Source organism: Montipora foliosa, chromosome 1, assembly GCF_036669935.1.
Source record: "Montipora foliosa isolate CH-2021 chromosome 1, ASM3666993v2, whole genome shotgun sequence".
In the NCBI taxonomy this organism is placed as follows: domain Eukaryota; kingdom Metazoa; phylum Cnidaria; class Anthozoa; order Scleractinia; family Acroporidae; genus Montipora; species Montipora foliosa.
The window spans coordinates 38,379,116-38,394,115 of record NC_090869.1 but is presented as its reverse complement, the minus strand read 5'-3'; the positions used below and the strand labels follow the sequence as shown (position 1 = coordinate 38,394,115).

The following is a 15,000-nucleotide window of genomic DNA, read 5'->3' as shown; positions in this document are numbered from 1 at the left end:
CCTCCTGAAACTTGTTTCGCAGCGCCCTTGCACACAAGTTTCAACAAGAAGTTTCAACGTGTGGCAGTGGCTTAACGCGCGCACGTTCAGCTGAAAGCCCTTTCGAGCCCTCCTTAAGAGAAAGTCGAAATTAATTCCAATACAGCTCAGGTACAAATGTGCAGAGGAAAGAAATACTGTGTAGTCTAAGACGTTTAAGTTAACATTAAATCACAATTTCCGAACTTCTAAAATTTGTAACATGGATCGAGAAGCCACCAAGGTCATGCATGGCGATGAATTGAACAAATCAAGTTCAAGTACAGTTGAAGCTAATACAATCCGCAAGGTAATTCAGTTTACAGTTCATGTTTCCCTTTTATCGACAATCACTATGTAGTTTGCATGGGATATTTTTATTGACATTATACGAAACCAAAATTCACCATTGCGTTACACATTCATAAGGTATTACCGTAAAATTCCGAAAATAAACCCCTCCATGTATAAGCCCCTCCAAATATAAGCCCCACAAAGCGGTAACGAGGAAAACCCTCCGTTAAATCGCCCCTCCAAACATAAGCCACCGGGAGCTTATACTTGGAAAATTGCCCTCAAATACAAAAAAAAAACAAAGCAAAAACGGTAAATTTACTTCCAACTATAAGGCTAGCCCAATCGCTTTGGAAACGCAAATTTCCCTCCGTAGATAAGCCCCTCGAAAAGGGCCTTTGAAAAATATAAGCCCCGGGGCTTATTTTCGAGATTTTACGGTATTATAGTTGTTGTGTAAAGGGAACCACCACTCTTACTACATAATAAGTTTAAACCGAAGGAAATTATGTTTACAAACAAATTTGCTCGAAATTTGTTTTTAAAAAAGTGTTTATATCAGGAAAAGCCGTGCATTTTCACTTTCAATGTTTCTCGGGCCCCGCCATCTTGAATAATTGTGACGTGTACGGTTTGTTCTGATACTGTTACAAAGAGCTTTTGTCTAATAACAACAGGGCAACCGTAACACGCCACAATTATTCAAGATGGCGGCACCCGCAAAATTTGAAAACAAAAACAGGCGATTCTAGAACTTATTTCTTTCGGATACAAATGCTCTCTTTGAAAATATTTTAGATTGACTTGACTGTAACAGTTATTTCCTGTGATTTAAAGTTATTTCTTTTGTTGAAGTGGTGGTTCCCTTCAAAGGTTTTGATGTTTGATAGAGACCCTCTGCATATAAATTCCTAATTGCATTGGTCACACTACATGGACAGGCCCAAAAATGTTAAAGTTATAAAAAGCATTTGTTTTGATACTATGGATTGACCCTGGTTAATGGTTTGTACCATCTTGCATCATTCATTGTCAAGAAGTAGAAAGCTAGGAATGCAAGGTCACTAATTATTATAATAGCCCATTTTACAGTTGTGTGCTTAGTTACCTGGCCTATGAATGACGCTGAGGCTGGAGTTGACCTTGTTTTGATAGAAACCTCCCTGCTTTTCTTATGTAAATTCTTACTAATTAGCATGACAAAAAAATCATTAACATAACAAAAGGAAGGAGGTCTGTATCATAACAAGGTCAACACCAGCCTCACTTTTTCAATTAAAGGCCAGGTAACTAAGCACACAACTGCAAAGAGGTCATTTGGAAAACTTGGTCAATGACTAGTTACTGTATTGATTACAGACCTTAAGATTGTTAGCATTTATTTAAATAATAATGAGCAAAAATAAGACTCCACGAGGCTCAACAAGTTTCAATATTTTCGACAAACTGTACTATTTACAAGGATCTATCAAACTGTTTCACATAAATGGGAATTAATTATTATAGTACAATGCGAAACACCAGCAATTCCTTAACAAGATGCACTCATCAATGTGACCTAATAAGTTACCATGGCAACAAAAGTTCTGTTCTGTGAGAGTGTTACTGCAGCCGTGAATATAAACAATTCAGAATTGAAATGCAATTTGTTCCTGATTAAGGGAATTAATTTGAAAGCACAAGGAATGCAGCATAATTTGAGCATGTGATTAGTACACATATCCGACATTGATAAGGAAGGGAAGGGGGGGGGGGAGGGTGGGGAAGTTTTCTGTAAAGTAATGCTACCTTCCCAACACTTTTGTCCATGATTGTAGCTGGCACTGGAGGCTAATGCAGGGGAATATATTGAAAAGTATTTGCGTTTGAAAGGATTCCCCCACATTAGCCACCAATGCAAGCTACAATCATGGACAAAAGTGTTGAGAAGGAAGCATCACTTTAGCAATAACTCCCCACCTCCCTTCCTTATCAATGTTGGATTTTCCAGGAAAAGAAATGGTCACTTTTCTTGCAGGAAGAACTGCAGGAGCGAACATTGAATATGGGGGAGGGGGACCGCAAGAACATGGTATTTTCCAAATAGAACAGCCAATAGTTAGAATAATCAAATTAGGTGTGAAGAGAAGTGATGCACGCAACCTTTCCAACGACTTTTGACCCAAATTGTATTTCCAGTCCAATACTTTGAATACAAATATGGCAGCTCTTAGCTACAGAAAGCCAATGATTGCTATGAAGCTTTTTGTCAAGAGCCCCACAAAAAGGTCGCATGGATGGTTCTTTGAAGTTAACTTTTTCAATGAAAATCTGACATCACTTCAATCAGAAGGCACATGCCCAACTAGTCCAAGTCCTCTGCCAAAAGTTTCAGTGAAAAACATGTAAAAACTCTTAGGAAACGAAAGGAAGAGGCCGTTTTTTCACAGGATGGGAACTGTCCCACCATTTTAAGCAAACTGTAGCATGGAATTTCGATTTGACAATGGACAAAAAATGAAACTGATATTTTGAAAAGTGTATCAAAGTAGGGCCTAATGACATCATAAATTTTTTAGAGATAATTTTCAAAAAAAATCCATGCTACAGATTTTGTGTTAGAATTTTCTCAATACTGTTGCATTAAAAAATAATTGTGAAAAACATAGATAACTTGCTGAGTTTGAAAGAGATTTTCTATTTTGGTCACATGGTCAAATGTGGTTGTGAGTTGAACCAGACACAGAATGTTAAATAGGACACACTTGGCAGAAAAGGACAACTGTAGAGTTAAAGGGACTGGGGACTATTTGAAGGGGTCCATAGCAATGGTTTAGCAGTTAATGCTGACCCCCCCAACCACTGTAAGGGGTATGAGTTGACATTTTCAGCATTGATAGCCCTCCTCAGCGAAAATAGCTACCAAAGAACTTCATGAGGGTGTATTGGAAAGGTAGAATCAGAAAACCAGAACCAGAAACCAGGATCCAGAAGAATGGAAGCTGCTCAAGATATTCTCAAAAAATATTTAAGTCAAAAGAGCTACAATGAATACATAGAATTCTAAATTCGCTTTCGGCTGCTGGTTTTGCAAAACCTTGCAATCTTACTTCATCGGCATAGAGTTAAAGATGATTAACAAGATTGTTTCAGCTTCATTTTAATGGCAAGGGAACAAGTTTGCTTAACAAAACAGTTGAATGTCCAAAAAAGGTTTTACTGTCTTTGTTGTTTCTATACAAAGTCGTTATGCAAAATGCTGTGATTCCTTGCTCATTCTTTGAACACATGCTAGTGGTCAGAAAATAAAGCGAGCTGGAGAAAATTGTGCTCCATTTCTGGTGTGATCAAATAACAGATCGCCCTAAGGTTGCTAGAGTTGAGTATACCCAAGGGAAAATTTGTCATGTGATTGTGATGCTGGGCAAGGTTGGGTGTGCCTTGCTAACAGGCACAATAATTATCAAGATGTCTCCTTCAGGGTTTTCGATGGCTTTTCAAAGTACTGGATTTGACAATGAAAGTACCAGACATGGTTATTTTCGGTAGTAAGGCCGACTGCAAGTGCTTTAGGAGCAAACTCACAAGAAGGCCTGTGTCCCATGTATAATTATTATAGATGATATTCTCAGAAATGCTTTTTAAATTCTTGTGTTTGGAGGAAAAAAAGAAAACTACACTAATCTTATTGTGTGAAAGAAATGCAAACAGATCAAAGAGGTTCAGATCAGCAGGTTCATCATAAATGAGTTTCAGTACCAAGTGGTCCTAAATAATAAATTTACACTCGGCAAGGTGCAATTTCATACTTTGTAAATTAATTGACCTACCAAATTTTTTTCATTATTTAGAAATAATAGATTTACAACTTTGTGATATGTAAATCATATTTTTAAGAGACAGCCTGGTTTATTATAGTAAAAGAAGTTGTTCAATGATGAATTACTTATGTAAAATGATAAACATGTTTCGTATGATACACATTACAGGTTTACTAAAAGGTAATGATCTAAACATCATTCAATGAGTACTTGTTCATTATATTTATAAATAATTTTCTTTGACATTCCAATTATTTGTAAATAACCAAAAACAGACATGTACTAAGGCTAAATAATAGATTAACAAATAACGCTCTATAGGCTTCCGGCCTCAAACAAAAACTACGGTGATTTTCTCACTGTTTTGTCAGCAGTTATGTCAATGCATAATTTAGACTAGCCACAAGTCAACCTCACGAGAATCCCAGGAAAAAAATGTTCTGGCGAGCAAAGTGTGATATTTCGGACGTAAAGCGGATGAGCAAGCGACAAAGTCACGAGAGGTTGTCCTTCGTCTGTGCGCTATCTACATGGGACGGCCCATGAGAGGAAGGACTTTTTAAAGTCTATGCACAATATTCTTTAGAGATTTCGACTTTTCCTTCTTGCCATTTTCCATGTCCCTTTACATCACTGGACGGCAATAATTATAACATCGGCAATTACGCTGCTTAATAACAAAATAAAATACTTGGGAGAAAGTAACAAACATACACAAAACTACCTCACGCCTGCCACCCCTAAAGTCTTCAAGTATTGAGAACTGATTGCGATGGTATGATAGATGACGTCATATGTAACGCTTGTGACGTCATTTCTAGTGACGTCACATTAATAGTATGTCTTTTACGCAAAAAATACTCATTGACTCTGTCAAGGTATGATATTTAAATTGGGAACCTTAACAATTTTTTCAGCCACATTTGTCTTTACAAGTCCAAAATCAATTGACATCTTCGATCTACGCGATTTGACACAAGTACAAAAGGCCTCATGATGCAACCTAGGCAAAAAGTCGAAAAATGCGCAAAAAAGATGGCATTAGCACTGCAAACATTTAATTTGATTGGTTCATTTTGGAGCAATCACATTATTGCTTTAATGCACCAGTCAATTGAAACCCCAACCCCCCAGGTCCCGGGGATGGGTGGGGGATTTGACATAGACCCTGGTCAAAAAGCATCAAGACCCCCACCTCCTGAGGCAGAAATTGAGATGAAATGCCCCTATACTTGAGGTAAAAAATTTAAAACAATCCAACATTTACTATGGAAAAAAATTCAAATGTTCTGCTTTGGGTTTGTGAAGTTTGCATTTTAGTTACTGGTACAATGCTAACTTAAGACACATGTTTGCTCAAGACCATTTGATTACAAAACTGCCTGCAACATTCAAAGTGAAATTAACATTACACTGCATATCACACATACTAAATTTGCCTGGTTCAAGTCAAGTTTAAAGGAACCCAAGAATTCCGATCATTTGAAGTGGATGGTGAAGTTAAAGAATTATATACGTAGATCAAAGCAACTCTTATCTACGGGGGTCGGGGGGTGGAAGTATTCCGACAACTTAGGATAGGTGTGTCAATCAATCAAGGTTCTCAAACCTTGACCCTATTTAAGGGTAGAAAATCGAGATCCAATACCCTCTTTTATGGCCCATAAAAGCTATAAAGGTCCCTTTAGTACAGTTTTAATAAATCGTATCTTTTTCATTTTGCGCACTGGGCTGGATACAATACAATACAATACAATACAACTTTATTTCACTACGCTAGCCACACACAACAAAAGCTGGTTTCCAGGTGGAGCGTAGCAATTTAGTGACCCTGTCTAAGGAATATCTAAGGATCACAATACCAAAAATACCAAAAAGGGATACCCTGAGCACCTCAAAAGCCCTACCCTCTCGGGTGGCACATACCTGTATAGCGTATATAAGAGGGTACTCCCCCCCCCCCCCCGCAGGGGGCTCTTAAGCCTGGTTTTCACTAGCGACGCAAGCACAAGCATAAGTAGCTTATGCTAGTGAAAACCAACGTCAAAATAATAAAGCATTAATTAACAACCACGGCATCCGCCATTTTGTTCAAATGCTCAGACGCAGAGAATCTAGAAAGAGTGCTTTAACTGGCCAGACGTAGCAAATTTCCTCGTGCTTATGCTGAGTTTTATTTTCACGCAATGCAAGCGAACTCAAGCATAAGCGCGAACACAAGGAAAAGGAAAAAGTTTGATCCTTATGCTTGTGCTTTGGCTTATGCTTGCATCAACCCCATTGTCACGGTGAAATAAGAGATCTTATGCTTGGTAAACCAAGCTTTACCTTTCCACCACCTTTAGAAACTCGAATGCCAGTGCTACTCTTGCCCCACGTGGGGACAGGACCCAAAGTCAAAATCAGTGAAATGCACCACCCCCAGGGGACAGATTGTTGTTGAAAAGCGCTTCATGCAATAGGCCACTTACGAAAATACCATAATACTCTTCCCCCCCCCCCCCACATTTTGCATAAAAATTTTTTCCATTTTATTTTGAACTTACAATGGTCCCAACTGAAAAAAAAAACAATGCTTATACGAATTTGGGGGGATGAACAAAGAGTATTATGGTATTTTCCGAAGTGGCCTATGAATCCCCACCCTTCCCCCGGACCTGGGGGTTTCAATTGACTGGTGCATAATTACAATCCGTAAATAGCAAAGAAAACAACGAACGGTCTGCTGGAGTTTACGCAACGTTCCAATTTTGTTATTATCGAGTTAAAATAACTCAAGCAACATTAATTAAGTATTTGAAATTTTACTGTTGTGAAAGTCGATTCTCACTAGAAATGACAAAATTCGGCGATTAATCGAGAGATTTCAGTATACCTCTAATATGCTTAAGTTATATACATGTAATTTTCTTCTGTACATTAGTCCTAGGCTCTACAAATGTTTTTTTCTATATCCCAGTAAGGCTCAGTGTCATTTCTTCGTTTACTTAAAAGCAGGTGGTGGTCAACTAGAAAGCCTTCGCTACTTTGACCACCACACACATTTTATAACCTGCACTGTAATTATTTTATCTTGTAACCATGTGTTGTGACTATACTTTTCTTTCTATGTTAATGTTATGTAAATAGTGTGAAATAAATGAACCATGAACCATGAACCATAATCGTGAGACCGGGAGATATGGTCCAAAATCTAGAGTCTCCCGATTTATCCGGGAGAGTTGACAGCCCTGAATTATTATAACTACCTAACCAGGCACATCTGGAATTCATCCAAAATTCATAAACGTTTGTTTTCTGATCTAGAATACCTTACAGTTACAATGATTTTGTTTACGACTGCAGACTATATCGGCATTAATTGTTGCGAATGAACAATTTTCCCGCCGCAATAACGTAGCAGAAAAATATAATAAAAGTTGTTATAAAGTAGTTAACTCGACAGTACATAAACTCGAGAGCAGTGCTTTGCTAATAGCAAAACGTTCGTGTTCCAAAATCATGCTGTAGCCACACAGAGAGGATGCAATGCGGAAATTCACGAAATCACTCAGGCACTATCGCGTATGTCGCCATCTGAAAATGCACGGTTTTCGCGCCACATACCTAACCGAAAAAATGACTAAAAAATTTTTAGAAAGAAATTATCAGGAAAGCATTGCTTTATTAATTAAAAAAATATTACAGATTACAGCTACAGCCGAGAGTTAGTAGGGAAGCAATGCGGAAATTCACGAAATCACCTGAATCACGCATGCACTATTGCAGCACAATAAGATTTTAAATCGAAACCAACCGTCGAGAGATGCTCGACTAAGCCTATATTTCCATTAATATTTTGGGGCGATTCGCGAAACACTTACCTATCATGAACAAGACACACACAACCACATAGTAATGTGCCGCCATTGCAAAGCGAGAACCACAACCTCAGAACGACTCTGAAAGGTGTCACGTGACATTATTCAGCATCGAATTGTCGACAAAACCAACTTGGGTAGACTGGGGTATAGCTCTGACGTATGGGAACAGGGTACGCAAAGAGATACAGACACATTTCCGGGTTTCTCTGCTTCAGTTCAATTGAATTCATTCCTTCATTTATTCAATATTATAAGCAATAAAATTAGGTCCCTGCAGTTCAGTGCATAAACTCCTTTCAAGAAAACAATAGCGATAACAATAGACGTTCTTTGGGACTGTGGCGCTTTGTTCTTTCTTCTTAGAGATTTTTTTCCTTAAGTCTATATCCACTTTAAAAAAACCGGTCGAACTTCTGACTGAAATGCGGAAAATCGAACATTTTCCTTTTTTCCTGCAATTTTGGCATTTTCCCTGCAGTTTAATTAAAGCCATTTTTCAATTTTAGAATAAGCGAAAGAAGTGGAGTTTAAAGCAATCGTTGTAATGGGGTTCAGATTCTCAAACATAACAAACAGACCAAATGAAAGTATTGTTATCAAAAATTTCATGACTACCTGCCCTATTTTTAGCGAAATTGTTTTTATTTCTGTTTGTGAATTCGCCTAAGCACTGCAGAGTGTATGCCGTTGTCTTCCTTTCCTGTATAAGGCACGGCCATTTCAGGATCACGAACGGTGCATTTCGTGAGCTTTTGTCTTTATCGCTCTTTGTAGAGATTGGCGCAATATGCTCCATGATACTTTCAAGTCACGTATAACTTTGGTAAAGATCAGTGGATGTTCCTGTGCGAGGCATACTTCGTTTCATTCCCCACCATGTCTTTTCAATGTTCTCATAAAAATTCCGCTTTGACTTGGGCCATTTTAGTTTCAATAGGAATAAAACGCAAACAGCAGTTACAAACATTTGCTTGAAATGCAAAACTTTTATAAACTTAACCGCGTTTCGTATGTTACAACATACATCATCAGAAGTGATTATTATTCCGTTACACTGAGATAAATTTAAATTCAAAAATACAACTGTACAGACTGGGAACTAACGAAATTGATTGACATAAAACGACAAGAATATCCTAATAATAGAGATAAAGTTTCTCACTGCCAACGTTTTCATTTAAGGCTGGCTTAAGATCAATTAAAGACTCCTTCAGTTTTGCAGAATGGGCCAAACAGTACCATCACAACAGCGAATTCATGTGTTCCTTTGATGTCAGTTCACTATTTACTAATGTCCCACTGGATGAGACTATTGAAATTTGCCTTGATAAGCTGTAAGCCCTTGCAAATCCACGTGCCACAGGGCACAGACAACGTGCTTGCTAACGTCTTGTCAACCATGACTCAAATGAGTTCCACCATGCTGTCCATGGAAAAGGCAATGAAACGGTTAGCTGAAGAACCAGAAGACCATGCTACACCACCGAAAAGGAGAAGAAAACTTCCTGCAGCTAGTGCCATGAGCGATAGCGGAGATTCAGACCCTGAAAAGTCGGATTCCGAGGCACTCACTTGCTCGCCCAACGGCGACCCGCCAAAACGGGGTAGCTCTGCAGAGGACGCATTGCTCAATGAAATTGCTCAAGACTTTGAGTCGGGACGCCTAGATTACCCGATTGGTCCTAAAGAATTTACTCTTATTTGCAACAAAGAAGAGTCATTCTGTTTTTGATGGTCAATTACTATGACCAGATTGATGGCGCCGCAATGGGCTCTCCACTTGGTCCTGTTTTGGCGAACATTTTCATGTGCGATTTTGAAGAAAAATGGGTGATGAAGAACACCAATCAGCCTACTATTTGGTTCCGGTACGTGGACGATACCTTTACTCTTTTCAAGAACAAAAATGATGCTTTGAGTTTTTGACGTTACCTAAATGGGAGACACAACAACATTAAATTCACAATTGAGTTTGAACAAAACGATGAAATTCCATTCCTGGATGTCCTTAAGAAAACGCAATCGTGACAGCTCCTTCTCAACATCAATCTATCGAAAGAAGACATTCACCGGTCTTTACACCAAGTGGGACTCTTTTACTCCGCGTAAATACAAAAGAAACCTAGTCCGCACATTGGCTTATCGCTGCATTAGAATTTGTTTGTCACCCCGATTGTTACAGTCTGCCCTAGATGACCTCAAGAGGATTTTGTTACTTAATGGCTACCCTACATATGAATGATGTCATTGAGAAACATCAAAATAAGCCAAAAGATCCTGTACAAACAGTTAAGAAAAAAGAAGTTCTTATCCTTCTACCTTTCTTAGGTTATCACAGCAAACACCTCACAAAACAGCTGAGGTCTTGTATAAACCAGTATAAACAAATTCTATGGTATTTTCAACGTCACGATAGTTTTTCAAAACACCCGAAGAGTCAAGTTTTTTTTTCCCTTATAAAGATAAACTAGCTCCTTCCTTCAGGTCAAAAGTAGTGTACAGAGCAAACTGCTGGGATTGCAATGATTTCTACATAGGGAAAACGAAACGCTGATTACGTGACAGAAAAACAGAACATTTTAAAGCTCTAACTACAAATTGTCACGAATCTGCAATTGCTGATCATGTTTTCTTAACCAACCATAGAATTAAGTTGGATCATTTGAAATATTAGCAACTGGTCGATCAGACATGCATTGCAAAATTAAAGAGTCTCTGTTGATCCGTGACCTTAAGCCAGCCTTAAATGAAAACGTTGGCAGTGAGAAACTTTATCTCTATTATTAGGATATTCTTGTCGTTTTATGTCAATCAATTTCGTTAGTTCCCAGTTCGTACAGTTGTATTTTTGAATTTAAATTTATCTGTAACTGAATAATAATCACTTCTGATGATGTATGTTGTAACATACGAAACGTTAAGTTTATAAAAGTTATGCATTCCAAGCAAATGTTTGTAACCGCTGTTTGCGTTTTATTTCTTTTCAATGTCCTGCTGTGGGCTCGTTTGTCTGGGGAGACCAAGTTTAGGCGATGGTTAACTATAACTGAATGATGTTAGCCCTCCTCTTGAAGGCAATCGTAAGCTTTCTGGCCAAAGGTCGCCAAGGATAATATTTTTTCAAGGAAGCTTACTGCCAGAAAATGATGAGTTTTGGCGGATAGAAGATTATCCACTCTATGCACCGCTCAGGATCGGCTACACTGAAGCAGAGACAATAGGCCATTTTACATTTGTTTGCTCAGCGACATAGCCTATGAATGGCTGCGAGGCTGTCGGTGACCTTGCATTGCTACAGCCCCGACTGCTTTTATCATGTAAATTGTGTTGTTGTAATTCCAATAGGCCACTTCGGAAACTACCATAATACTCTTTGTTTATCCGCCCAAATTTTGCCTAAGCATTGTCTTTGTTTTCTCGTGCGACCATTGTAAGTCCCAAGAGAAACTGGAAACAATGCTTATGCAAATTTGGGGGGACAAACAAAGCGTATTATGGTATTTTTCGAAGTGGCCTATTAGTCCGTATTAACATTACAAAAGCACGGAGGTTTGTATCAAAACAGGGTCCCGGCAGCCTCGCTTCCATTCGTAGGCCAGGTGACTTAGCTACAACTGTAAAATGGTCATTTTGCCTCCACGAGGTAATATATGGGCGCGTTGGCCAGCCAAGCCGCTGTGCAGTTTATTAAGCATTGGAATAGGTACAAAGATATTTATAAATCAAATTCTAAAATAAAGAGAAAAGCAATGCACCAGAGCCGGACACGAAAACCCTAAAAAAAACCAGCGACTGGAAAAAAGCGGGGAACGTGTACCCCCGACCAAGGCAGTGGTGCGACCCTCGGGGTTCTAGGGAATTCTAATGTCCATTTCCGAGTTGCTGTTAGTCTCGGTTTCGAAGTGAGTCTTGGTGCTCCACCATTGTAAGGGAAATGAGTTTGATTTGCATAAGAATACGCAACTCATTTACATTTGAATGGTTGTGCACCAGGACTCGTTTTGAAACGGAAACATGCAGCAACTCGGAAATGGGCTATTGTAAGACACTACTTACAATGTAATAAACGCTATCATATACCGCCTAACGAAGGCATTAATTAAACACTAATTCAGCTCGATGGGACAAAAAAACCAAACAGGACTTGTGCACGCGGCGAAGGCTAACCGTAGAATGCCTCACTCGCTAAACGATCGCCAAATACAAACCACGATCACGTGACCCTCTAAGCGCCTGCCGCTCACAACCAGGCCTCTGCTACGTGACGGCAAAATATCAATTTATGCTAATCCGGATTATCACAAATTAGTATAAATACACAGGTGATTCTACAAAATCGCGCGATCGCATTGGCTCGCTATCTCGGATTATCAGCCGTTATTCTCCTAGACGGACAAAATGGCTGCCAGTAGTCGTTTTGCACTGTAAGTGAAGATGATTTCGTGTTGAAATGTTTTCTTTTTTCTCTTTTTTGAAATAATCACCTGTGTATTTATACTAAAACACTTATTCGCTTAGGCTCAGTGATTATCGGTGAATATTAACCTCGACGTCGTCTCGACGAATATTTAACAATTATTCCATGAGCGCGCGTTGGATATGAGATGGTAATAGCCAACGAGACGCGTAGCGCCGAGTTGGCTATAACCAGTCTCATATCCAACAAGCGCGAATGGAATAATTGTTTTATTAAATTCCTTAAACTTCAAATATTTGGAAGTACGAAATACGAGCGAAAAAAGAGAGACAGTCTGAGCGAAATGGAGGAAAACTTGATGAAGATGCGACGTTGTGTATACCAGGTGGTCACACAGACGTAGGCTCATCACAAACACATTTCTTGCCTTTTCGCGTACTTCTTAACGTCGAAATTGATCCAGACTTTCCACAAAAAAGTTTCTTTTCTTTTTGGCTTTATTCACAGAAAAAATTACGCTTTCCGGCGAAAAAAAAATTTAGTTTAGCAACGCTTAGCGCAATCATTACCATATAAGGTCAAATTAAGGTATATGAGCTGATAACCGAGATTGAGTGAACCAATCCGAGCACGCGAAATGCATTATCCGAGGTTGAGAATTTAATAATCACCGATAATCACTTCACCTTCGGCGAATAATGGTTAATTACATTACAGTCGAACCTCCAATAACGGCCACCTCTCTACAACGGCCACTTTTTTTTGTCCCGGCGGACAGCCCATACATTCTCTTGTTTAAACCTCTCTACAACGGCCACCTCTCTACAACGGCAAACGGCCACTAAAGCGCGTCCTCAACTGGCAAAATAGGGACCCTAAGCCTGCCTCCTCCCACAATAGGGAGCTTAAGCAACGACAACGGCGACGCAACGGGAACGTCATCTCAAAATATAAATTCACGTTGTTGTAATCGCTTCGTTACTATTTCAACATTTTAATATGACGGGGGTGTGGTAGTTCCTCAAAATGACGCTGGTAGGAACGGCGCTCAGTTTAGGGCAGAAAATGAAAATTTATCCTCAAGTAATGACGTTGTCCATAAAACCTCAAATTTGGCTGTTTCACGTTGTAGTTTGTTGACGACGGCAAAGAAATATAAAAAAGTGAAAAAACACACGTGCAGGGCGTGCAAGGCTATTGTTTTTGCCTACCAAATATGCAAATTTGTGACGTTCTCGTTGCCGTCGCCGTTGTCGTTGCTTAAGCTCCTAATAATCGCGAGCGAGCGACTGGGGACGAGGCAGCTTAAAAGATCTACGATGGCGACGTCGACGACAACGCCACAAACAATGATATCATTGGACAATTCATTGGACAAAAGAGATAAATAATCGTGCTACACCTGCAAACAAATTCGTGCAACACGCATTTAGCGCATATTTTTGCGGTACTCTGCATACGACGACCGGGAAATCAAACAATTTGAAGTTTTGACGACAACGTGAGCATGGAATACAAAACCTTGCATTTCTCTATTGTTCCACCCTGAAACCGCTCGTACCGATTCAGTGTTGAGAACTACTTCGCCCTCATTGTACGACGTCAAAGGCAAAGGAATAATCACGAAAGACCGTATGATAAAGCAAAGTTATACTTTAAAGGTGACGTTTTCGTTGACGTCGAGTTCAATCAACCGAGCAGGCGCTGGGGAAAAAAAAACGGACAGGACGAAGGATGATAGAAAGAGGAAAAACCTGGGACGAAAAGGAGCAACAGTGTGGAGCCGATGTGGGTGACGCAATAGAGAGGGAGGGAGAAATTGATAGATCCCTTTTTTCTTCACCCCTTAAGTACCAAATTAGCCATGTATATATTCGATTCCCTTGGGTATACGTACTGCAACGAATTTATCTGCATGCATAATGCAAGTAGGGATCTGTAGAAATGGGAGTTAATGGGATTCTTCTACTCTCTCTCTGGATGCTGAAAGGGGCGTTAACCGTTTCACTCCCAAGAGTGTGCCACTTATAGATTTGTACTCTAACACCAAACGATTTTACAACTCGTCAATGGGGGGAACCCCCACGGGAGTGAAAGGGTTAGCAACAGCTAGATTCACTCAAAAAACTATGTCCCCATTAAATTAACCCTTTCACTCCCAAAGAGTGCCGCTTATAGATTTTACTCTGTCTAACGCGCAAAAAGAGACGATTGTTTGTTACTCGTCAGTGGGAACCCCACGGCGAGTGAAAGGGTTAAGCCCATATTGCCATAAAAAAAGGTAAAGTCACTGCTTACGAGCCAGAAGGCCCATCAGGCTGGTGCTTATCTCCGTTTACATAGTATGAAGTGACTAGGAGTATTTTACATGTATACTTCCCCCTGGATGGGATGCTAGTCCATCGCGAGGGTTACCCGCCAGCATTATGCCTGTACCCATGTTATACACCTGTGTGGAGAGGCCACCGTGAGAGTAAAGTGTTTTGCCCAACACACAACACAATGTCCCCGGCCAGGCCGCCCGAACCGGGACCACTTGATGCAGAGTTGAGCGCTCTAACCATGAGGCCACCGCACACCATAAGGCTTTCCTGTACTCTCAATTTGA

The 15,000-nt window shown here is 39.7% G+C and overlaps 1 protein-coding gene across 3 annotated transcripts in view; it reads right to left on the bottom strand.

Annotated features, from left to right (window-relative positions):
• The window catches only part of LOC137997802 (mucin-5AC-like), a 21,482-nt gene extending 13,388 nt beyond the window's left edge, over window positions 1-8,094 (bottom strand). For 2 of the 3 annotated variants that reach the window (XM_068844058.1, XM_068844067.1), the window contains exon 1: window positions 7,976-8,094. In XM_068844058.1, coding sequence (XP_068700159.1) covers window positions 7,976-8,021 — 46 coding nt within the window. In that variant the 5' untranslated portion in view covers window positions 8,022-8,094. The remainder of the gene's footprint in view (window positions 1-7,975) is intronic. The other variant, XR_011122604.1, reaches the window with a different exon arrangement.
• Between the last annotated feature and the right edge of the window lie 6,906 nt (window positions 8,095-15,000).